General features: G+C 35.4%; 1 protein-coding gene across 1 annotated transcript in view; it reads right to left on the minus strand.

Moving 5' to 3' along the window:
* Positions 1-314: 314 nt before the first annotated feature.
* GRIA4 (glutamate ionotropic receptor AMPA type subunit 4) overlaps positions 315-25,432 on the minus strand; it is a 407,857-nt gene continuing 382,739 nt past the window's right edge. Inside the window, exons 15-17 of the mRNA XM_081100459.1 lie at positions 10,224-10,338; positions 7,849-7,983; positions 315-2,804 (exon numbers count right to left, since the gene is read on the minus strand). Coding sequence (XP_080956585.1) covers positions 2,640-2,804; positions 7,849-7,983; positions 10,224-10,338 — 415 coding nt within the window. The 3' untranslated portion in view covers positions 315-2,639. The remainder of the gene's footprint in view (positions 2,805-7,848; positions 7,984-10,223; positions 10,339-25,432) is intronic.

The raw sequence follows: 25,432 nt of genomic DNA on the forward strand, positions 1-25,432 counted from the left end.
CTCATTGGATCAGAAAATTCATCACCTCCCTCCCTTCCTCTCTTCCTCCCTTCCTCCCTTCTGTTTCCTTCCTTCCTTCCTTCCTTCCTTCCTTCCTTCCTTCCTTCCTTCCTTCCTTCCTTCCTTCCTCTCTTCTGCCTGTCCCTCTCTCTTTTTCTTTCTTCATGACTACTCCTTCCAGGGAGGTAGATAAGGTCATGAAATCAGCTGTCAGCCTTCATTTTGACTCATCATATACTTAATACACACTCTAGGGACTGTTAATGAGGAAAAGTATCTTTCTGTTCCCACTTAATCAGATTCAATTCAATTCATTCATTCAACAAATATTTTATTAAGCACCTACAATATGCCAGGCACTGTGCTGGGTGCTGGGGATACAACTGTGAACAAGATAGACACAGTCCCTGCCCTCAAGGAGCTTACAGTCTAGTAGTTATACAGACAAGTACACAGGCAATTACAATGCAGTATGGTAAGTGCATTGATGGGGAGAAAACATTAAAAGGGCACCTAACTCAGTCTCGTAGGCAGGGGATGGTGGATGGAAATCTTCCCAGGGCAGGTAAAATTCGAGTACTGAAGGGTGAGTACAAGTTAGTCAGGAAGAGAGGAGATAGGAAAGAGTTATAGACTGAAGAAGTAGTAAATACAGTGTCCCATGTGCTGCTTTTGAGGTTCATTTGCAGCAAGGAGAGGTTGGGTAGGGATGAGAGAAGTCATGAAAAGATACATAAGGACCAGGTCATAAAGGGTCTCATTTGCTCTGCTCAAGAGCTTGGAATTTTTCCTGAGGGAACTGTGTGTGTGTGTGTGTGTGTGTGTGTGTGTGTGTGTGTTAACAAATTTGAACTTTTACCAATTGCTCTTACTGCAGCACAGAGATTGAAAGGGGGATAGGAATCTTGAGCGCTGAGGCAAGATAATCAGTCCTTTATGTTTTCCAACGTTTTTTCCAGGATATCACCCCTGTATTCTCTCCAGTCCATTCAGTTGCATCCAGTCCTTAAGCCATTGCCATGCACAGCTTTGGGGCACTGTTCATCCCTAAGGCTTTTAGCACCTTCTCCACCTATGAAAACTCAACTTATCCCCCAAAGCCAGACTTCCAAAATAATCCTAACTTGTGCTTTCTGTCAAGTATTGTGATCTCTAAGTATTGTGATGTTTATCTGTATTATAATACGTATTTATTATTTCAAAAGATTCAAACCTTCTTTGGATCCATGTCAATCCATTCACAACATAAGGTGAATTTGTAAATAAACATGGATATAATTTTCTTCACACTTTTCAGTTGAAAACAAGGGCTGAGTCTTCATTTGTAGTCTACCACAAACTATTATCAGTGCCTTCAAATGATTTAAATGGAATAATGAGAATGGGGGAGAAGCCCAAAGAGACATTATTTTATGCAGCAAAATACAGTCAAGTAAAATTTCAACACACAGTTACAGGGTTTGTTGCTATTTTGACAATGATTCATTTCCCAATTCAAACACTCCATCTTGGACATTAACCTGCTGACGAGGCAACCACCTGTAAAGGAAGCTAGCTCAGTAAGCAAAAATTAGAAGGGCTAGCTATAGTTTCCAATATGGCCCACACTTTGCAGTCTTAAAATTTCTCAAATAACTTGTATAACGATAAGAGAAAAAAACCTTGTTGATATTGTAAGAATGTCTGCTGTTTTATTCTTTTTAGTGGGTACAAAAACCACAATTTTGTACACAGAACAAGAGTATAAACAATATTGATACCATGAGTGACCCCTGGTCTCTTGGTTCTACATTGCAGACTGATGATTTCATGTTAACGTCGTCTTCCTTTTGTTCCGGGTATTGAGACAAATGCAATCTGTGGGTACCGGTTCATGTGACGAAGTGAAGGTTACGGCAAACAAGATGACCAACAACTTTTATTTAAAAAAAAAAAAAGTCTCTAGAGTTTATTACAGTGATGGCATTTATATCAATTATTGCAATGTACTGTTCCCTAAGATGGTTAGAAAAAAGAACCGTATTGTCCTCTACTGAATTTACATCATTTTAAAAAGCAAGCAGGGTTCAGTATTTTTCTCCAAAGTAAATGTAAATACTTCCTTTAATTTTTTTTTTTTTCTCACAGGATTTACATGTGTGTTTATGATGTGTGTTTTTTTTAAATCACAGTTTAGTGATGTGTTTTCTCAGCTGGACAGTCTTCGGTTGATTAGATGGGTGCTCGGGCGACCGTTAGCGTGGTGGTTGACTTCTACAACGAGCTCGTCCCTTGCTGCCAAGGCCAAGGCCCTTGTGAGCAAGAGCCGCAGAGCTGATGCGCTCACTCGCAAGTCTGATTAGTTGTTAAGTCCGCTGGAGCGAAATTGGTTGCTGTTAATACGCCCGTCCCAGCTCCCCCCACCCACGTCCCGAGAAAACCTAAGGGGTGAGTTTTCCTGATAGAAAATCGGAGTTTGGGTTTCGGAGCTGAGCTCATGCACACGTCGCTGCTGCTGCTGCTGCTGCTGCCACCGCCGGCGCTCTCAGCCGAAGGGTCAGGGTCGGGCCAGCCAGGACCGCGCGGGCCTGTTCCCCGGGCTGCGTTCCCGTCGGTCACCAACACAGTTTAATTAAGGCACTCAATTATTTTTTTGGTTTTTATGGTAGGTCCGATGCAATGACAGCCAAGCCTGAACTCTGTCTCATTGCGCTTCCCGCGTGGACGGCCTTCGGGCAGTCGGGCGTCAGGACGCGGCCGTTCTCCCCCACACTCCCCGTGATGGATAATCGGGCCTTGTTTCTTATGGCTTCAGAAAAGGTCAGCTGCGGGCATGGAAAGGAAGCAGAGAGAAGGTGGGGCGTTACACTACGTCTGCTTCTTCACCAAGTTAGGACACAACACACACCAAGATATCAATGGTAGACATCTGCATTTTCCCCCGTATTCTTTTGGTCATGTGAACCCTGGCTATCAGGAGAGAGAGAAGGTCAGCGGTGGGGAGGAATGAAGCCGCTTAGAGTTTGTGGTCCCACCTGTTCCAGATCTCATTCAAAAACCACCCAAGGAGGTTTTGTGTAGAAAATCTGGGGAGGACACGTCCTTTCACCTGCGGCACCCTCCACCCTAGTCCTTCTTCAAAGCTCCTTTAAGATTTTACGCCATTCTTTGAGTCTTTTTGTCTTTACAGGGATTTGTAAAGTCCTTTGCAAGGATTGTACTCTTAAAATGGTGATGAATCGTCTAAACAGACTATATACAGAGTGTTCATGACAGGTCTTCCTGTGTTCAGAACACAGACCTAGCCACAGACACTTGCATTCGTTCACACCAGTTACAGACATGACCCAGAACAGCACAGTTAGTGACATAAAGTTCATTCTATGCCTCACATGGAAGCTAAGGCTCATTAAGAAGCTGTAAGTGCTCAAAGGGGTCAGACTGCACAGGGCATCTTTCAGTCCATCGTGATGGTCATCACTGGGGAGCTTCCCAGGTGGAGGTTATGGGGTCAGGTCTCTGGAATCCTCTTTAAGTTCTTGTTCTCTGTCACATTAGGTAGCAGGTAGTAACCTTACACAGTGGAGATACAGGTGGGATTATGTAAATCTACATACTGTTCATTCATTGCCTTTAAATTCTTTCTAGAGCTGAATTTTAATGTGAGCTCAAGAGGAAAGTAAGCTAAACAAGATATTCCCTAAATTTGTTATGGTTGAGATCATAACTTTCTCATAACATATACTGTATCTCAATTCCATATTGTGAATCTAAGTTAACCTTATTTGTTAGGCAATTCCATCCTGAATTTATTCTGCCATGAAATTTAAATATTTGAATAATTATTGATTAAATAATGAAATTAGTAACTGGAGTAAAACTGTTATGATGAAAAGGTTTGGAGATCAGGCCCCTATAATGTTAGAAAGTTGAAGTCAAATTGCTAGGTAATGACACATTTATTATAAAAATCAGATCATTATCATAGCTCTGCTTTGGTGAACAACTAAAAAATTAATACTTATTTTAATAATCAGAGGTCAGCATACAATCTCTACAGAAATCCTAATCATCATTAAATGAAAACAAACCAAGACCAAAGTCTGATTTTGCTTCTTCAGATTCCCTTTCAACATTTAATATTTAGTAAAGTAGATAATAATTTTTTAAAAATTAGCAGTTTCGTTTTGTTTTATTTTAATTGTTTGAAAAAGAAATACTAATATACAATTAATAAATGCAGTGTGATTTTAAAAAATATGTATATATTTTTTTATTTCAGAGAGGAAGGGAGAGTGAGAGAGAGATAAAACATCGACGATAAGATGGAATCATTGATCGCTGCCTCCTGCACACCCCATACTGGGAATCAAGCCCGCACCCGGGGCATGCGCCCTGAAAGGCGATCAAACCATAAACTCCTGGTTCATAGGTCAATGCTCAACCACTGAGCTGTGCCCGCCGGGCAAGCAGTGTGATTTTTTGAAGGAATTTTTGCAGAAGGCTTTTGCCATAAAATCTGTTTTTGTTTCTTTTCCCTTCTCATTTGCCTTTGGAAATATCCAAAGCAGGAAAGATTCCACATAGTTGTGAGCACTCTCTCCTTCTCTATAGATTGATTCAACCAAGTGTATTAGTTGTCAACTCCTTAATCGTTGTCAACTCCTTAATTTCTCTTTACATCTCAGCATTCTTAGTTCTCAGCATCCTATATTTATATTTTTCAATTCTTCCTTAAAAATTCATTTCTATTCATCTTGGTGTGAACCTACTGAGGCTGCTCAAACTGAAAAATTTTCTTGCTGAGACCGGTTTGGCTCAGTGGATACGTCGGCCTGCGGACTGAAAGGTCCCAGGTTCGATTCCGGTCGGGGGCATGTACCTGGGTTGCGGGCACATCCCCAGTAGGAGATGTGCAGGAGGCAGCTGATCCATGTTTCTCTCTCATCAATGTTTCAAACTCTCTATCTCTCTCCCTTCCTCTCTGTGAAAAATCAGTAAAATATATTTAAAAAAAAGAAAAGAAAAAAAGAAAAATTTTCTTAAAAATTTCCATATGTTCTGCTCCTGGTTGGTTTTTGTGACTAATGGTTATGACCTTAATTGTAAATATTCTCCTGAGGGATGGTCACTTTTAAAGTTGAACCCTACCATATATTGAAGGTTTTAGGTTGTGTTTTTGAGATTCTGGGACAATATTATCTAAATTATCAAATATTTGCATAATTATGGCCAATAGTTTTTAAAAGGAAAAAGCCATTTAATATGGGAGTGTAACAAAAACAATTTACTTTTAAGGCTTCTCTATAAGTGCAGATCATTTCATTTACCCTGAGTTCTATTAAGTCTTTTGAAAAATCATATGGATATGAATGCTTTATTTTTATATGAAATTTATTGTCTTAAAAGTTCAACCCCAGCTCTAAAGGCTATTCATGTGATGAACTGCAATGCCAGGCTCTGACCTAAAAACATTATTACATGTAAATTGTATATACATAACCTGGGAATTTATATCTCTAACACCTTCCCAGAACTTTGTAATTAATTGGCACCCACGAGTATTTCTTTCTAGAATTTTTGTTTTGCTTTTTTTGTTAATCCTCACTCGAGGATATTTTCCCATTTATATTTAGAGAGTGTGAAGGAGGGAGAGAGACAAAGAGAGAGAAACATCCATGTGAGAGAGACACATCTATTGGTTGCCTGCCGCACGCACCCCAACCAGGGATGGGATCCGAGGCTGCAACCGAGATACATGCCCTTGACTGAAATTGAACCTGGAACCCTACAGTCCACAGGCCAATGCTCTATCCACAGAGCCAAACCAGCTATGGCTCTAGAATTTTCTAATATTCTTTTTTCTTTGCTTGCTTCTCTGCCTTTGGACCTTGCTGATGGTTGGAATGCTTTTGCTGTGCCGAAGAAAACTCAGTTTTAATAAAATGGTTATAAAATTCACCTCAGAATGAAGTCTAAATAATTGGCTCTGAAAACTTTTAGGTATTCTTTCTCTCAGTTTGAGAAAATTTCTTCCCAATTCTGCAAATATTAAGATGAAAGAATTATAATGGCCCAGACTTTTGATATCATTCTAGCTTGCTGTTTTGCTATTTGCTGAAAACATTCTGATCTTAGTGAACTGAGGGTTTTGTTCTTAATTCTTTTCCACAAAATTGGGCTTACCCTGTGTAGTTATATCTAGTCATTGATTTCCAGATTGTAGATAAAAGCAATTAGATATTGAGATACAAGTATTTCAATAGCTTTCATATGAATAAATAAATCTTAAAGTCAAGCACATTTACCTGGCATAATCTCAGATGTACATCCTTTTTGTTTTGTTTTGTTATCCTCACCTGAGGATATTTTTCCATTGATTTTTTAGAGAAAGTGGAAGGGAGGGGGAGAGCCAGAGAGAGAGAGAAACATGGATGTGAGAGACATTGATTGGTTGCCTCCTGCATGCGCTCTGACCAGGGCCAGGGATCCAGTCTGCAACCAAGGTGTGTGCCCTTGACTGGAATGGAACCCAGGACCCTTTAGTCTGTGGGCCAATGCTCTATTCACTGAGCTAAACCTGGTAGGGCTCAGATACATCTTACTATAAAAATTGTATTAGGTTTTTGACATCAAGCATGGGATGTCTCTTACGGGTTTAAAGGCTCATTTATCATTTTAATCAGAATGAGCAGCCTATTCAGTTGGCTATTATATATAATTTTAGAAAATGATTTTAGGAAGAGCAATAACAAGGGCTTTTAGATCTTATTTTAAAACCACTTGCAACCATTAGAGGAAAAACATAGTGGACATTTAGATTCTTTAAAAATGACCTCCATTTCCTATATTTCATTGAATACCTACAATTTTTTTTATTGTGGCATGATGAGAGCATATGAGTAAGTGGGGGTGAGCTGGCTTACTTAAAAGCAATTGAAATAAAAAATCCATAATAACTCATGGCAATTCTTATCTTTTCCTGTGTTCCTCCTAAGAAACACATATATTACTGATATCTTTAATGGAGAAACTGCTAAATTGCCTAAAATGGCTGCTCACCTTAGTGATATTGTGAACATAAAAGCTGAATTTCATGTAATAAACGTGAATTGTGCTCAATATCCTGATGACTCCTGCCTCAAGGTCTGGCTCAAGGACTACTGTCAGATGAGCAAATAGTTAGGTTTTACTCTTTAAAAATACACAGTATGGCTAGTGTAAAACAAACTAGAATAGGAGCTAAAATTTGTTGAGCGTTGACTCTCTGCCTTGGAGCTGTTACATATATTTTTTCTCAGAAAACTTTATTCGGCAGCTGTCGAAGCTTTGGCCATTTGAATTAGGTTTTATGCTTATTTTGGCCATTTGAATTAGGTTTTATGCTTATTTTGTTAACACTTATTTTAAAACTTGTTCCAGAGAAGATTAGCCTAGTCTATGTACAAAGAAACCCCAGATCTAATTTCCAATTTCTCTCAAATTTTGGGTAGAATATACCGTTTGGATCATTTCACAGAGCAATTCTGCTGGTTTGTTTGTGTCTTTCGGACCCTCTCAATGCAGATATCTATTGGCAACATAAAGATTCGAACAGTACATCTGCAGCCAAAGAAAACCAAACCACTTTGCGCTGAAGTTTTAGAAAATATAAAGCTCTAATGAGAAGCAAGCAATACCACCACGGGACAGACAGTCACAACACTGCATTTACAGGATGCATCCCCCACTCACTGTAGTAGGCCCTACGTCCTACCCCTAAATTTTAATACTTTCGGTTCCATATACGTTGTAACCTTCTCTATAGGTTGCTAAATTCTGGGTATTCTGCGAGGAAGTTGGGTTAAAAGTCTGTGCACTCTTTGCCACCTTCATTCTCTTCGCTTCTGCCCTGGACTTGTAACAGAACTCTATCAAAGCCACCAGCATTGCCAAGCCCAGTCCGCCGACCAGAATGTAGAAGACGCCTGCTACGTTGCTCAGGCTCAAGGCACTCGTCTTGTCCTGTGGGAGGACAAACACACTTCAGTTAAGTGTGGGAATGTCACATCTGGAAGGTAAAAGAACACATGAAATCCAAACAGCTAATTAGCATAAATGCTTAATTTAACCCGACATGATTTACATGTATAAATCATTGATGTAGGTTTACAGATTTAAAAATAAAGCTTATAGCTCTCAGAAGTGAAATTATGACGATTACCAATAAATTGGATATAATTACATTCCATAAAATCTTAAACATTTTATCATTATTAACTATGCAGTGAAAACCACTATACTTAATCATAATAAGCATTTATATATTTGCAAAGGGTGGCAGAAGTGGGCTTATTATTAAGTTTGAGAATGACGTGTTTAAAATACAGTTACATGAAAAGGGGTTTTGGTTTTCCTGCCATTAAAACATACTTTTAATGTTTGAGATAGCTCTTGAATAAATCCTACTTCACATTTCCTATTTAAGGAACTAAGCTTTTTTTAAGCTATCAGTTTCACAATTTGTTCATCATTATTTTACAAAATATATACAGATAATGTGCTAGGGTACACATTATTTGTTTTTTCAGTCACATCTGTGGGAAATCATATGGAAAGTATAACTTTCACATTCTGCCTATTTATGAATAATTATAGATATATGTATACATATCACAGGTGACTTTTTGAAAAGATAACTTTTTAAAAATACACAAATTACTATGGTCAATTGAGAAATAAATTATGTATGGGCAAACTGATATAACTATTTTTATTGATTTAAAAATGATTCCATTTCCACTTAAAAATGCTTCATCAATTACTATTTTAGATATATTATTCTCCAGAGCCTTAGTATACATAATAAATTCAGATATAGTCAAGCATATCCTTGAAAGATATTAAAATTATAACAAGAATTCAGAACTTTTTTTATAAATTGTAAATATGCACATTATACATAACATTAATTGAAACGTATTTTGGGTAGACTATCTGAAGGACACCCTCTGGCCATCATCTTCTCAGCAGTATGTTTTGTGCAAAATGTGATTTAGACTCAAATCATTTTATTAAGGAGATGGTTTAATTCCGAAGATGTACTTTGTACACTGTCTACTTAGCCATGATATCAACTGAATGAACCAAAAGTTTAGGGTAACTACATTTAAAAAAAAATCACTCAAGCATTTATGCTTGACATAGCTATTCCATTATTGGCCAAGTTTATCTCATTCCACTCTGGTTTAAAGGCAGACAAAAGTGATTAAAACCTAGGGATAAGCCCTAGAAAGGGATCAATTAACATTACTTTGTCTCTTTGTTAAATTAATTGAGGCTCTCCTTTCTAAGCTGGTCACTTGTTTAGACTTAGAATTCTCTATCATCTATCATCTATCTATCTATCTATCTATCTATCATCTATTTTTTTCTTTCTAAAAGGAGATATAGGAAAATAATAAAAGAAGATTCTAAGAATCCTCAACTGTGGCTTTCAGGCACTGTTACTACATTCTATTAGATTCTATTAGATTCACTGGTAGGTTGTTACATTTTTTCCCCTTTGGAATTAAAATACAAATGTTTCTATTTTCAACAGAATCAGGATTATAGGATCCTGCAATATTTTAAAAGGAATTTATGAACAAAAGATCTTAGAACTTGAAGCTATCATCCATAAGCACTGATTTATTTAAACCATTTTGATGGAATAGAATTGAAAGATTCACTCTGTTGATCTGTCAGCACAAAAATATAAAAGGGCCTCTTCAAACTAAAGTGGAATGGTTGGCAATATAGTCACAAAAGACTGAACTTCTGAATAAGATATAATATTTAAAATCTTTTTCTGAATGACTACTGATCAATTTGCCATTTTTTTGGTTTGTTTTGGGAATACATCTCTTCTTGAAATAATATATTTCATGGTCTTTGCCTCCAAGACAATAAAAAAAAACTTAACCTCAAAAGCACTACTTTTATTAGTGGTACGTAAGTTGAGAATAATCTAAGGAGTTTTTAATATCTTATGTATTTTTGTAGTTAATTTAAATTTACTTAAAAACTTTAGTATTGGGGAGCAGGTTGCAATTTTCTAGAAAGACTGTCCCTGTGGCTGAAATTTGACATTAACTTCGAATTTAGGCAGTGTAGAGAGAAATGTTTGGTTTTTACTGTGTCCATATGCTTTTTTATTTTTTGACAATTGCTCCCGTTTACTGCTTTGTGAACACAAGAGGAGGCCCCGAACTGCAGCGACTGACCTTGCTTCCAGAGTCCTTGGGTCCACATTCACCTTTATCGTACCACCATTTGTTTTTCAGCTTGTCTAAGACGCCTGCCTCACTGAGTTTCAAAACGGCAAGGTTTACAGGAGTTCTTCACGTGGAAAATAACATAAATAACATTATATATGTTATTTTATGTTATTCAAGTAAAACTACATTAGAATCGCATGGCAAAGTGACAGAGCAGAGGCCACAGTAGGCGCTATGTCTTGTACCGTAGGCCCAGGTTTAGAATCAGACATAAAACTGGGGCCTGCTCCATCGCTTTAGGTAACAGGCACATACTGCTAGGGAGGATTTTTAAATAAAATGTATGCAATTACTGTGAATCCAAAACTATTGGCCTGGGTTGGGTTTCTTGAGCATTTCTAATTTCCCCGCACGGATATGGGAGTCATTCAAAATTAAGAGCTCCTTTTTGTCTCTTTCCAGAATTAATGGAAGTGGCTGCAGGTGACAGGCAGACTTAAATAGAAGCTGGATAGGCCTGGTTTCATCTCTCACCTGCATGTGATCAGCTAGAGGGATTTTAGTTTTTGCTGCAGAAGGATGTCTACAGTGTCCATCATTACACGGAGTCCTCCATCCCTCTCATCCAGGACCGATTCAATTGTTACTAGGGCCACCTCATGCAGGTTCTTATAAACACAGGCATGTGAATCACTATTGTGACGTATAAGCCCATGCTGATGTTTTCCTTCTGAACTTTAGTATTTATCTCACATAGCACCGCCAGAAGCAATTTTCGTCCATGTTGTGTCTGCTCCATTAATTTACTTTAAGTACAAAGGGAAGTGACTACAGGGTACTTTACTCATTCTTACCAATAAATCCCTGATCGGTTAGGGGTAAACAAGATTTTGCTCAATAAACAAACTCCCTGTACTGTAAAATCCCACTTTTCTTTTCTACTATCTTGGAGTTCTTCAATACTAAATGTTTTAAAAGGAGTCTCGAGGAGGAAAGGGTCAGTCGCCAGTCATCACCAATGTTCCAAGGAAGCTAAGAATTCTTTCTGTTTTCATTCCCATGTTAACCTCTGTGTATACAAAATAAAGGGTAAAAATGGATGGGAAGCAGTAACTCCTAGCATCTTTTGTTATTGTTTTTTTTTTTTTTTTTGGTGTGTGTGTGTGAGTGTGTGTGTGTGTGTGTGTGTGTGTGTGTTTTCATTTTATAAACATTCAGAGAGAGACTTGTATTCTTCTTGACATTTCTAAGGCTGCCACAACCATTTTGTCTGGCCGTATCTTCTAGTGCCTCTCTCCAAGGAAATGTTGAGTGCATTCAGAGAAACACAGCCTATATTTCTCTGGTTATCAGTAGATGAATTCCATAAACCTATCTACAAAACTAGGTAATTTATTTATAATGATAATGATAGCTAAACATTTGTGGAGTACTTACTATGTACCAGGCATTGTTAAAAGCATTTTCCATACTTAATTATTATTATCATCTGCATTTTACAAGTGAGGAACAAAGGCACAGAGAAGTTAACTCATCTATTCACACAACTAGGAAGCAGAGGAATCGGATTTGTAATAGTCTGACTTCTTAGCTGTGCAATTAAAAGCATTAACAATGGGAGACTCAGAAAATGGGGTTTCTGGTTAATTGAGGATTCTGGTTAACAGTTAAACTAAAACCCATTTGTTTTGTCCTGTTGGTTCTCAAAAAATGTTTCTAAAATATGTCTTTCGTTTTGTTTATCTGATTTCTGAATACAATTTAATTTTTGTATGAATATTATAAGATCTTACAAGGTTCATTGTTCCATTTAAGAAGTAATATGCATTTGCTACCTTCCTAGAATATTGTTTTTTGGATTAAAACCTAACATAAGCATGATTTAACACTTTCTACTAAAAGCTGAATTTGGGGTGAGGAGGGATGAGGTGGGGTGAAGGTTAGGTTACCTGGGTTGCTTGGTTAATTTATCCCCAACCTAAGGGCTATCTATACAATCTCCCACTCCCCTCCACACTTTCCCCTCACTTCTCTTGATGAAGCAACTATTACAAAACTACATGTCAGGTTGGTTAGTGAATTGTGAACTCCTTGAAAACAAAAGCCACGTTTCATTCATCTGTGTAAAACAGTATTTACCAGGATATCCACTGAGAGTAAGTGCTCTATAACGTGGCTACATTCAAATTATTTTGAATCGAAACAAGCTTTTCCCTTTAATTGACACTATGAGAGGCTTGAGATTCCCAGGCCAGCTTGCCAAAGCCTTTTGAAACCTGTGTAGGTACATTATATTACTCCATATTATACTTTTTAAATAGGGTACAACGGGAGGAGGAGGACAATGCTGAAAAGAGAAAGAAAATGAATAGTTTCTAAATTTCTTCTAAAAGGGAAGGTTGAAGGCAAAATTGAGGATTAGATAAAGACTGCCTTAGGCCATCTCTCTCCTGTCTTAAAGTCTTAATTTTTCCTACCCCCTTCATTTTTCCCTTGCCTCTTTCTCCCTTCTGCTATTCACTCCAGTGGTCTGGTTTTAGAGGTAAGATTGGGATTGTGAATATAAGATACTTACTATTAATCAAACTTAACGGTCAACTGGTGGAATGTAAGGCACTTAGCAAGTAATTCATAACTGGGATATCCCTTCTCCAAGGGTTAGCTTCTCTTAGTGTTTTTTTTTTTTTTTTTTTCCACAACCTTTTCCCGCCTACTTATGAATTCATATTTTCCATAATAATCCCTTTATTCTTGCATTGGTTTCCATGGCTGTGGTGAAGGGAAGTAGGCCATTTATGAGTATAAACTATTTTAAAGTCAGTAATGGGCTTTTTTTTTTTTCAAAGGGCTAAATTAAAAACTGGGTATTATGTGATCTAATTTAATTCCTGAAGGACACAATATTTGTTTTTTACAAAATGATTTTTAAGTGAACATCCTCATCCATGAGTGTGCCTATTTTGATATACATAGAAGGAAAGGAAAGTATAAAACAGAAAAAAATCAATAGTTTTAGTGGATGATTACAGGCATTTCCCAAAATTTCCATCTAGGACCAGGATTAAATAACCACTAAGAATTGGCATAAATTTCTGCATACGGTTTGTGCTCAGGCTAAACCACACCAAATTAATCAAAGGGGAAAATGAGTTTTAGAGATTGCAATGATATTCTTAAATTGGTCCCCTGTTAGTTTATTCCCAAGATGTGTATGCCTGCTCAGAACTTCATGCTCTGGGGATGTCGAGCAGCAAAACGGTGATGCTAATTATTCTGCAGCCAAGGGATGTGACTGGAAGTGGCCACAGTGACTAATAGTTCAGTTGTTGGTTATATTAAATCATAAGTTCCTTGAAGGAAAAAATAGTGGGTAATTCTCTTTCCCCCCACAGATACTGGTTCCATGACCCAGTTAAATCAGAGGTTTCATAATTTTCTGCTGAATAGAAGGCTGGACATATTCTCCCTGATTGCAATCCTCAATTGTCTCTTCCTGGGAACGTATTTGTGTGGGGGACAGCTTCCCATGGTTCCCCCTTCGTTTTCGCCTACCAAGATTCGGTATTGGGAAGGTAACACCGATTTCCGCGTGCTTGGGCTGAGATCCCTGAGTGTGAGTTTTCCCTACAGTTTTTCCTTGGCTCCTCTGTTTGGATTTACACTCAGCAAAGGCTTCGGATCTACCTTCAGTCTCCAAGTCAGCACTTTTGCTCCTCATTTTACCACTTTTGAGGAAGATCAGGCAAATGGGAGGCGCAAGGTAAGTCTAAAAAGAAAATCAGTCACCTGATGAAGGTACGAAACAAAAATGAAAAAGCAACAACTGCTCTTGGTAATTTACTTTGAACTAAGTGAGGTCAAGCAGACATATAAATATCACCTTTTGTTACAAATTCAGAGTTGGGCATTATTAACATTAGATTGCAATCACCTATTCTCTTGATGATAAATATCATGTCAATATACAACTGACCAGGAATGTTTTTTAGTATGAAAACAAAATTCCTGAGGGAAAATAGAACATAATGCAATTTCATTTTGGGGGAACATTTTAGGTTAATTTTTCATAACAGTTTAGAAAATTACTTAAGATTTGAAATAATGTTTTAGAATACCATTTTGTAGTTCATGTTTATTGGAAATAATGTACTGAATACCTATGAGAACAATCAGTTTGATTTTTGAAAATTACAAGGTTAGATTCAGATTTATTTCTTTATACAACACATATTTACTTTGTGTCCATTATGTACCAAACAATGTGTTGGATGCAAACAGATTAAAATCCAACTGAGTTGTCCAACCTTGTTTAAATAAATCAAAATGGTTTTGTTACATTGATTTTTTTATTATGTGTAAATTTCTGCTTTTGCTTGCTTATTTCATTTTTTCCTGGAAAGAGTTTAATGTATACTAAAATAGGACTTCATTCTTTTTTTTGGAAAATTTTATCTGATAAGCAGTGTTACACTTCTTTTCTATTTGTGATAAAAAATGAATTTTGCAAATAAAATTTCTCTAATGGAATAGAATATGATTGTTTTTATTTTCTTTGGAGATATGAGAGCATACTTTCATACATTTCTAATTTGCAAGAAGGAATAGTAGATTATTAGTGTAAACTGGAGTAATTCTCTCTCTCTCTCTCTCTCTCTCTCTCTCTCTCTCTCTGTCCCCCAAAATGTATACACACTTTGATTAATTATAAAGGCAGTGTTTATTAAAATACATTTCAAAAAGTAATAGAATCTACAAAGTATGTATACATTTTTTGGGGACACCATACATGTATATGTACATATATATTGTATGGAAACTGTCAGAACATTCTAGGCAAGTTAGGGCTCCAAAATGTAAAAAGAATTAATGCTCCTTAAGAAAACATGGCTGGTGCCTCAGATGGAGGTGCCCTGAAGGGGGCCCATCCCAAAGGAAGCCCTAAGCCCTCTCTCTGGCCATTCCCTGCTCTGTTCTCCAGGAACTCAGATTCTCTCTTGGGATAGGAGATGGATGACCAGGATTGGGTCCACGCAATTCTGTTGTTTCTCTCTCTTTCATGCTTCCCTCTGTGGCCAGAATATTCATATGGTAACCCGCAGAAGACTGGTTATTAGATGGGGATGTACAAGTGAGCTGGATTTGAAGGGCTCTTCAGATTGGGAGTGAGGGGCAAGTTTGCAGCATTGAAAGAGGGTGAAGTTATCAGCCATCTGACAGATACTCACTAAAAACAGCGTCTTTTTGTGGGTTGGGTGGCCGAGCGAGAGGATTTAGAGTCCAATCAGGAACCTGAAGGGAAGCAGGACTTCTTATTTTGGACAATTCTCTAGATTTTAAAAGGCAGGCAAGACTGTATACTTCTAAATTTCCAATATTCTTATACACCAAGTGTAGGAATGTAAGAAAAGGAAATTCAGTCAGAAGAGTCCCATCTCTGGACCACTTTCTTTAAGTCTATACATAGTGAAGAAGGGTTCTGGGACACTAGGTAGTATATTCTGTTAATTGTATACCTATTTTTTCTTTAGACACTGTTTAGAAATTTAATAAACATTATTTTATGAAGCTGGACATATGCCATGGAGGCAGGGAAAATAAGCTGAACTGGTCTTGTGTGTGGAGTCTGCTCATTTTGTAGTTTGATCCATTTATGGGAAGCCAAACATTTCTGGTTCACATGACTATCTTTGATTTATCATTTAACTTAATACTTATTGGAAGCCTGTGGGGTTTAGACAGAGAAATGATTTCCTGGTAAGTACATAGATCTAGGTGGAGTTACTGCTGTTACTGAAAAACATTGCGTAGAACTTCTGGTGAACAAGAAAGATATACCCTCTCTTCTCTTTGCCAAATCGTTCTTCCAAAAACCAGCATTCCCTCCTGCCCCGCCAAACCATGGTGTATAGAACTATAATATTCGATCCCAACTGCTTCAGAGCCAGAGATTTTCAGTGACTATTTTAGTTCGGTTTGTTAGCGTGTTCCCACATTGGTAACGTTTGCAAATATTTTTGCTTTGACAGTAATTGCATACTTCAGTTGTGAAGGGGCTTGACTAGCAATGCTGATGGCATTAGCAGGTCCACACTGCGAGTCTCCCAGCAGATGCACCTATTACTTTACATACTGTTTACCCGCTTTTGGTGACATCGAGGCTAACCTTGGAGTCACCTCCCCCGCTGCCACATTCTCCTTTGTCGTACCACCATTTGTTTTTCAATTTGTCCAAGAGGCCTTGTTCATTCAGTTTTAAAACTGCGAGGTTAACAGCATTTCTTGAAACGATAAAACATATTTTGTAAGAAACTGCACAGCTGTTAAGATGTTAGAAGGAATGAGGACTTAAGCTCTTTTATAAGCTTCTCCCAGACGCTAAATAAACCTCTCATTTTGCCATTCCGCAGCCCCTTCCATCAGTTCAGACCAAAGGCAATTGTTAACTATTTCCAAACTGTATTAAACATGTGGTATTTAGTGCTGTTCACTTTCACAGTTCATTAATTGTCAAATAACCGACATCATCATCATCATCAACCAGTTACATGGATTGTTTTTCAAAACGGTAATAACTTGAATGTACTAGTAATTGAGAAAGAAGTGTGTCTTGAATTCCTTTGCTGAGAATGTCAATGATCTAAAAGAGACTGACATGAAAATTCATTCCCAGAAGGAAGAGCATAATGGAATAAACAAACCAACAAATAGCCACTAATTTTTGTCTACTGATTTACTGACAACAGAGTGTGACTTGTTATTCCTCTCCTATTTGTGGGAGTTTGGTTTGTTTGCTTGATTTTTAGCTGGTCTCAGAATCTAGGATTTCCATGTTTGGTTTAGTTTTTGGGCTGGAAGTCAAGAGAAAGGTAATAGCAGCTTTTAGTGAAAAAGCTGTTATATTTGAATCTTGTATTGATTCCTTTTTTTTTTTTAAATCTTGTATTGATTCTTAAAGGCATTGGATGCTATTTAGAAGTTCAAAGCCAATTTGACTGTTTAAATTAAGTTACTAAACTCTAAAGGTCATGCTGCATATGATGTGGACATGGAAAAAACACACCACTCTACATTAGATTTTCTCCATGCTAATCTCTACAGGGGAATAGAGGTAGCATATCCTAATTATTCTCTAAAAGGATTTATGAAAAAATTTCATAGGCTCTTTCTTCCCATGCATTTGGTTGCTTTCTTGCTTTCAACTTACAGTTTTTAAATAAGCTCTCTCTTTCAAGAGGTTTCCCCAGCCCTGAATGTAATTTCTGTTAAATCTAGAGAATGGCTTAGATACTTGAGAGAATGTGGGTATCGTCTGTGCTATGCTATTGGATAAATACTGAGTTTGGAGGTCACTTAATGCCAAATGAATTAATAAAATAAAACCAAACAACCCCATATTAATGAGTAGCACTTGAAACGGATCATTCAGTTGACAAATAAAAAGTGTTGCTTGTTTCACTATGAATTGGCCTATTAAAGTGTTTGTTCTCTTAAAATGTGTTTGTAATATTTCAGGTAGTTGATGCTCACTTTCCATGATGTTCATGTTGTGATGGTCTGATCCACCTGGAGAGGAAACCACACCTTGAGAGCGTTAACTGTTTTTAAGGGTTAGACTGCCATTTACTAAGTGTTAACTAAATAATTAGCTTCCTCACATTCCCAATTAAGTGCCACATTAGTGGTGTAAAATAATTAATATACTTCTTAAAGTAAACAATATCAGGTTTTTAGTTTAATCACCAGAAGGACCAGACTGAAATGTAGGCTGAATATTCAATGATGATAGAGACATCTGTTTTGTTTTTAAAATGCTGCAAATAAGTTGTTTTATTTTGTGTCCACAAGAAACTAAATTTGTCTTTCAGTGATTTAAACCTAACTGCCATTTTTTTTTGGAGAAAATTATTTTTATGATCCACCTTTTTTAGCCTTAAATATTCATATTAGATTTAAAAAAAAAGTGACATCCCAATTATTTATGTGTTGGTTTAAACCATTCCTTTGAAAAACTAAAGTCATTTCATGAGAGGGTTATTTAACAGGGTTATTAGCCATATCCAAAGACAGTTTCACAGCACAATAGAAAACAAAACAAAACAAAACAAAACAAAAAAGGAATGGATAAGGAAAAAGAGCTTTACATTGAGAAAATTGTTTGGAATAAGCTTCCTACAAAATTATTCTAAAAATTGTATTTCTTATGTCATCTAATAGGCCATGTAAAAACAGTTTAGTTTCACACTGCTATCCACGTATGCGTGTATATGTATCTATAGTTATTTAATATAATATACTTGACCAATAAATAACTCACTGCCCAGTTCACAATTCATTCACATGTTTTCCTTCCAGAAACATGTGGTCCCTCAGTAAAGTCCACTTTATCCTATCATATGTAAAATTAATTTTTCTTTAGTGGTGTATAGAAGGCATTTTGTAATTAATATTTAGAGATAGTCTTCAGGGTTTCAAGATTTCCTTGCTTGTTAAAACTGCCTGTTTTCTACAATTTTCTTTATACAGTTTAGGTCTAACAGCCTCTTAAAATTGCTATTAACTGCAGCATAAACCACATATGTAAGCATCATTTGAACATGTGTTCTATTTTATGGAATGGATTGCTTTGACATGTTATTAATGATAAGAATCAGCAAATGACTTTACAATATATATAAAATTATTTCATTCAGTTTGCTAGAATAACTTTTAAAAAGTGTTCTTTACCCAAGCAAAAAGGAACAGGAACTCTGAAGGAGTAGTTCTAAGCAAGATTAAGGCAGCTATAAGGGGTCAGGTAAATGAGGGACATAGAAGGTAGATCCCTGCATTTCATACATAGTTTTCAGAAACATATTGAAAAGAAGGGAAGAAGGTCTCCTCATTAAGCATCAGAGAAGCTGTAATAGTGATCTGCTAAGCTGATAAGAGATAAAAGAAAAATATTATGGGTTCTTTCTTACATTAATTATTCCTTTTATTCTATTAAATGCAGTGTTTCCAGAGTAAAAATCAATTGAAACATATTGTTTTCAATTAATATTTGAAGAGAGGAAAAAACAAGTGGCCACATTATTGTGGGATGTTTAAGCCACATTTAAGAGGCCAGGTGTATTGACAATGACTTTTATAGATTGAAGAAAGGCCCAGGTCACTTACTTGCCTTTGTCTTTCATGCGTTAGGAGAATTCTAGGTTAAAAAACAACAACCCTATTTAACTTTCCCCATAGTTCTGAGGTGATGGAGAACTTGATTCAGGGGTGGAAAGAAAATGCTCACCTGGACAAATTCCAGGCTTCTGGAAAACTTTGAAGAATTTTTAGTCCTAAAATTTCCTTCAATTGAATTTGGGATCATTAAAATCCATACCTCATTGGAACCCATTTTTGTTACCAAAAATCTGATTGAAATATCACATATAATGAAAGTTTTGGGATGGGACCTAACAGACCTAACTTTTTCCACTTATTGATTTTGAGTAAATTAATTAGTGCAAAGTAAGATACTCTTATTATAGGCATGCTTAAGTCAGGCTAAAATATTTACCTCTTACTCGCTACCTTTTCAGAGTAACTTAACACTAAAGTCTATAGATGTGATCATGCTTTTATGCTTACTTTAGGCCTTAATCATTATATTTACTTCTAGACCATATTTATTAGAGTGTAATTTTTATGTTGCTGAGGTTTTAAAGTTTACACTTGATAAAATGTCTACAGAAGTAGATAGAAAGCATTTTAAAAGTTTAAGTTTGGTAAAGTATTTTTATGATTTCCAGGATTTGTAAATATATTATTATAAAGGACTGATATAAAAGCCCTAGATTTAGTCAGTGTCTGCACACAGAATATGTAGGGCATGTATAGTTTGTAGAATAAATAATTTGCAATATTGCATTGAGTCTGGTTAAAACAAATTTAACATTTCATTGCTGGTAAGGATGTCAATAACGTATGGATCTAATCCAGCTTAGCTGTTTAAACTACTGTTTAATTTTGCTAGTGCTTTTTTATTCTTATAAGAAAGAATCCATTAGTTAAATAAACATGAGAAAGTCCCCTCTGTTTTAGTCCTGTGCTGTCTTAATTGGAGTGTTCTTTTCATACTAAACTCTTTATAACATTTAAATATCAGGTACTAAAATATCCAGAATATTTTCCTGAATGATGCTGTTTTTTTCATAGTCCCCAATGAATCTTAATATATTTTTAAATGCTTAAAAATTGTGTGAATAACAAGAAATTGTGTAAAAAAAAGGAAATACTTTAAAATCAGCAAAGGACATTGGTAGATAATTCACACAAAAAGAAATACAAATCATATAAAAATAATCCAACCTTACTTGGAATTAAATTAATGTAAATTAAAACAATGAAAATTCATTTTTTTGTCATTTATGTTGGAAAAGATAAAAGTAAATATAATGTTCAATATAATCAATAATTTAATAAGATGGGTGTCTTCCAATTAAAATTGGAAAGAAATAATATGACCTTATACAATAAAAGGTTAAAAACAGTTCTTATCCTTGATAATCATTGATAATCATTCCCCTTTGAGGAATTATTCCTAAAAAATTAGTCAATGATGTTGATAAAGTAACATAGGTATTGTACATTTACATGGCAAAACATTGCAAACAATTGACATGCCCAACAGAAGGAGAGAACTAATTAGATTTTGGTGCATAATAGTGGTCCTCAATCTTGAAATGAGTAGTAGAACCACTTATTACAAATACAGATGCTCAGGCCTAACCACACCCAATCAAATTCTTCTGAATTGGGAGCAGTGTTTCGACATTTTTTACAGAGCTCCCCAGGTGGTAGTATTGATGAGCACCAATGATCCTTATGACCGAATGTTATACAACTATTAAAAGCTTTTAAAAACAAGAAAAAAATGCTTATAGTATAATAAGTGAAAAAGAAATTAATTTGTATATTCATTGTGATTTTAATATGTTAATAAAATATTATTAATTAATGGAAAACTATAGCTATGGAGAAATTATAATTAATTTGGATTGCATTTTGGTCTTTAAGTTTCTCCACCCACTCAACATTTTTTTTTTTACAATGAGAAGTGATACTATAATAATCACTAAAAACCCCTCTCAATTATTTTATAATATAATGACTAATACAATTGTTTTTATGCAACCCAAAATATGTATTTTATTTTGGGTCAAAAAACTGAGAAAGAGGTAGAATTTAGGAATTATTCTTAAGATTATCTCAGAAAAACATTCATTGTTCCTGATGATATGGTTTGCTTTGATCCACTTGTTTTTCTGTTTCTAGTCACAGGCTGGAGGACATGTGTTGAATTTGGTTTCTACCAAAGTTCTACCTTATTTGAGGGGAACAAGTCAGGCAGAGAAGTGTGAGTAATGCACCAATTAGGAGGCCTGCCCAATCAGATAGGATCTGCAGGAGGTTAATAGAACTCTCAGTGGCCTGGAGAGAAGACTTGCTGTTTCACACATGGTTACATAGAGAAGGTGAGTTTCCCCCCCCAAAGCTGAATTAAATGATTGTGATTGGCAATAGACTTGAGTCCTGCTAAGTGGGCCATTAAAAAAATAGTATATATCTCTGCTTTTAGAAAAAGAAATTCCATGCCTGGCATGTATTTCAATGAATCTTTTTAAATTTGATTTTTAAAGATCTTCCACATATTTACTATACTCTATTTCTGAAGTCAAACTAAAATTCCTGATTAGAAAACTCATTTGATTTAAACTTTGTTATGCAGCAGTGAAATCTATACAGAAACTTTTTCAGGACTATTCTAATAAGAAAATAGTAATTTCATAAAAAATAAATAATAAAAAACTGCACAGACTATTCATTTTGTTATTTAAATGAGGTTGTGTTGTCAGTATTATCACATAAAAGTCTGTCTCATATAACACGATGATATAGGTAGGGAGGAGAAAAATCACATGGGATTTGACCTCTGTGGCTTAATTAATGATGTCTCCCCCAAAGAAAGGTGAATGGAGGAAATTAGCAGAAAAACTGATTATTTACAACAAACTGAAGAACTTTGTATAAAGTAAATAACTCACTGAGAAAAAGAACTGTTATATCAATCAAGAAAATATAAAAATTAAATACAAATCAATAGGCTATTGAATAATAAGGAGTTAAGAACCAAATATGTCTGCTAAGGAAAGGTATTAGAGTTCACCCTCTATCAGGCCTGGGAGAGTAACCAGTTCTCAGCATTATCAATGCTTCACTAAGTTTTCCATTTACCTTGTAGCTGTCTTATTATTTTTCTTCCCAAATCATTCCTTCCAGTGAACAAGCACAAGACTCTTAGTTTCATTGGATTTGTGCACTAATTTCCAAAAGCAGAATTAGAACTAAATTGCTATGCAAAAGTTTCTAGAAAAGATACTAAGTTTTTACTCTAGTTTGCTTATTCATTGGCAAGATTTGCTTAAATGGCACTACTGATCAATAATTTAGTATCAAAATTAGGAGGAAACTTTTTTTTTTAATGTTGAAAGACAATTGAGATCCAACATGATGTATAATAATAGTTTGAAAACCTCTTCGATAAGACATATAGACAATTAAGTTAGTGTATAGAGACTTTTGTGTTTCATACACCAGGTGAATCAATGAGAACTGAACAAATTAACTAGATACTGGGTTAGATTCCAAGCATTGTCTCTAAATTGTGTGTTTTTTAGAATGTGCAAGACTAATTTCTATTTGAGAACTAGATCTGAAAAATGTGATTCTTTGAAGGAACCTTGTGATTTTTGCAAGGATATCTGCCAATACTTTAGTTTGAGCCCAGCTAGAGATTTTGACAAATGAAAAATTTAATTATATTTTTAGTGTAGAGTGTGTCTTTCCATTTAACAAATATTTTATGCAGTTTAGTTTCATGATATTGTCAATTTTGGGTCACAGAGTAGAATGTTCTATCCTCCTTTGAGTAATGGACATATTTTAGAAGTCAATGAAACCGATGGATATTGTCTCAGAAAAAAAATGTACAAACTAAAAAAACACACAGACTAGCATACAATGTCAGGAGATTCACAGACTTTGGTAGGGTAATCATGGACACAAATAAATAGCTGTTCTAGATTCTAATAACAGTTATTTTAAAATCAATTAATGACTATTTTCAGGTATATCTTTTAAAGGTAAGAGAAATAAAAATATTTCTACATTGATATCAATGGATAGATCTTCCAGACAGAAAATCAACAAGGAAACAATGGCCTTAAATGACAAACTAGAACAGATAGATTTAAATTGATATCTTCAAAGCATTTCACCCCAAAGCAGGAGAATATATATTATTTTCAAGTGCATATGGGACATTTTCTAGGCTAGACCATATGTTAGGACACAAAGCAAATCTTAATAAATTTAAGAAGATTGAAATCATATCAAACATTCTCTTTGACCATAATGGTATGAAACTAGAAATATATCACAAGAAACAAAACTGAAAAACACACCAAACACATGGAGGCTAACTAACGTGTTACTAAGCAATGAACGGGTTAGGAATTAGATCAAGAAAGAAATCAAAAGATGCTTTGAAATAAATGAAAATGAGAACACAACAACCCCAAATCTATGGGATACAGAGAAAGCAGTCTTAAGAGAGAAATTCATAGCAATATACACATATTTCAAGAAACAAGAAAAAAAAAAAGCAATCTTACTTTACACTTAAAAAAAAAAAAACCTGTAAAAGAACAACAAACAATGCCAGAAATAAACAAAATAGGGTCTTAAAAAATGCAAAAAAATTACAAATGTTCAATGAAACCAAGAACTGGTTCTTTGAAAAGATAAACCAGATTGAGAAACCCTTAACCAGACTCATAAAAAAAAGGAAGGGGACCCAAATAAATAAAATAAGAAATGAAAGAGAAGTAACAACTGACACCAAAGAAATACAAGGGATTATAAGAAAATACTACGAACAACTATATGTCAACAATTTATCTATGAACTAGATAAATTCTCAGAAACATACAATCTGCCAAAACTCAATCAGGAAGAATCAGAGAATCTGAATAGACAGATTACAACTAATGAAATTGAAGCAGTGATACAAAATAATAATTAAAAAAACTTTCCAATAAACAAAAGTCCTGGACTGGATGGTTTCACAGGTGAATTTTACCAAACATTCAAAGAAGAACTAACATCTATCCTTCTCAAACTATTCCAAAAAATTCTAGAGGGGAGACTCCCAAGCTAATTTTACAAGGCTAATATTATCCTAATTCCAAAATCACATAAAGATACTACAAAGAAAGAAAATTATAGGCTAATATCTCTGATGAACATTGATGCTAAAAACCTTAATAAAACATTAGAAAACTGGATCCAGCAATACATTACAAAGATCATACAACATGACCAAGTGGGATTTATTATGGGGATGCAAGTTTGGTACAATACCCACAAAACAATAAACGTGATATGCTACATAAACAAAATTAAAGCTAAAAACCACATGATCATATCGGTAGATGCAGAAAAAGAAAAAGCATTGGGTAAAATATAGCATCTATTTATAATGAAACACTTGACAAAGTGGGGGTAGATGGAACATATCTCAACATAATAAAGGCCATGTATGACAAACCCACAGCCAACAGCATACTCAATGGTTAAAGCTATAAGTGTTTCCCTTACACTTGGGAACAAGACAGGGATATTGCTTTCACCACTCTTATGAAACATCGTACTGGAACTCCTAAACACAGCATTTAGACAAAAAGAAGAGATAAAAGTCATTCAAATTAGAAAGGAAGAAGTAAAACTGTCATTATTTGCAGATGACATGATAGCATACATAGAGAACCTTAAAAATTCCACCAAAAAAACTACTAGAACTGATAAATGAATTCAATAATGTACAGGATACAAAATAAATATCCAGAAATTTGTTGCATTTTTATACACCAATAATGAACTATCAGAAAGGGAAACTAAGAAAAACAATCCCACTTACAAGTACTTCAAAAAACCCCCTCAAAAACCCAGGAATAAACTTAACTGAGGATGTAAAGGACCTATACTCAGAAAATTATAAGACACTAAAGAAAGAAACCGAGGAGGGTAAAAATAAGTGGAAGCATGTACTTTGTTCATGTAAAGGAAGAATTAACATCATTTAAATGTCCATACTACCCAGAGCAATCTACAGATTGAACACAATTCCT

The sequence above is a fragment of the Myotis nattereri genome, assembly GCF_964212035.1.
Source record: "Myotis nattereri genome assembly, chromosome: 9".
In the NCBI taxonomy this organism is placed as follows: Eukaryota; Metazoa; Chordata; class Mammalia; order Chiroptera; family Vespertilionidae; genus Myotis; species Myotis nattereri.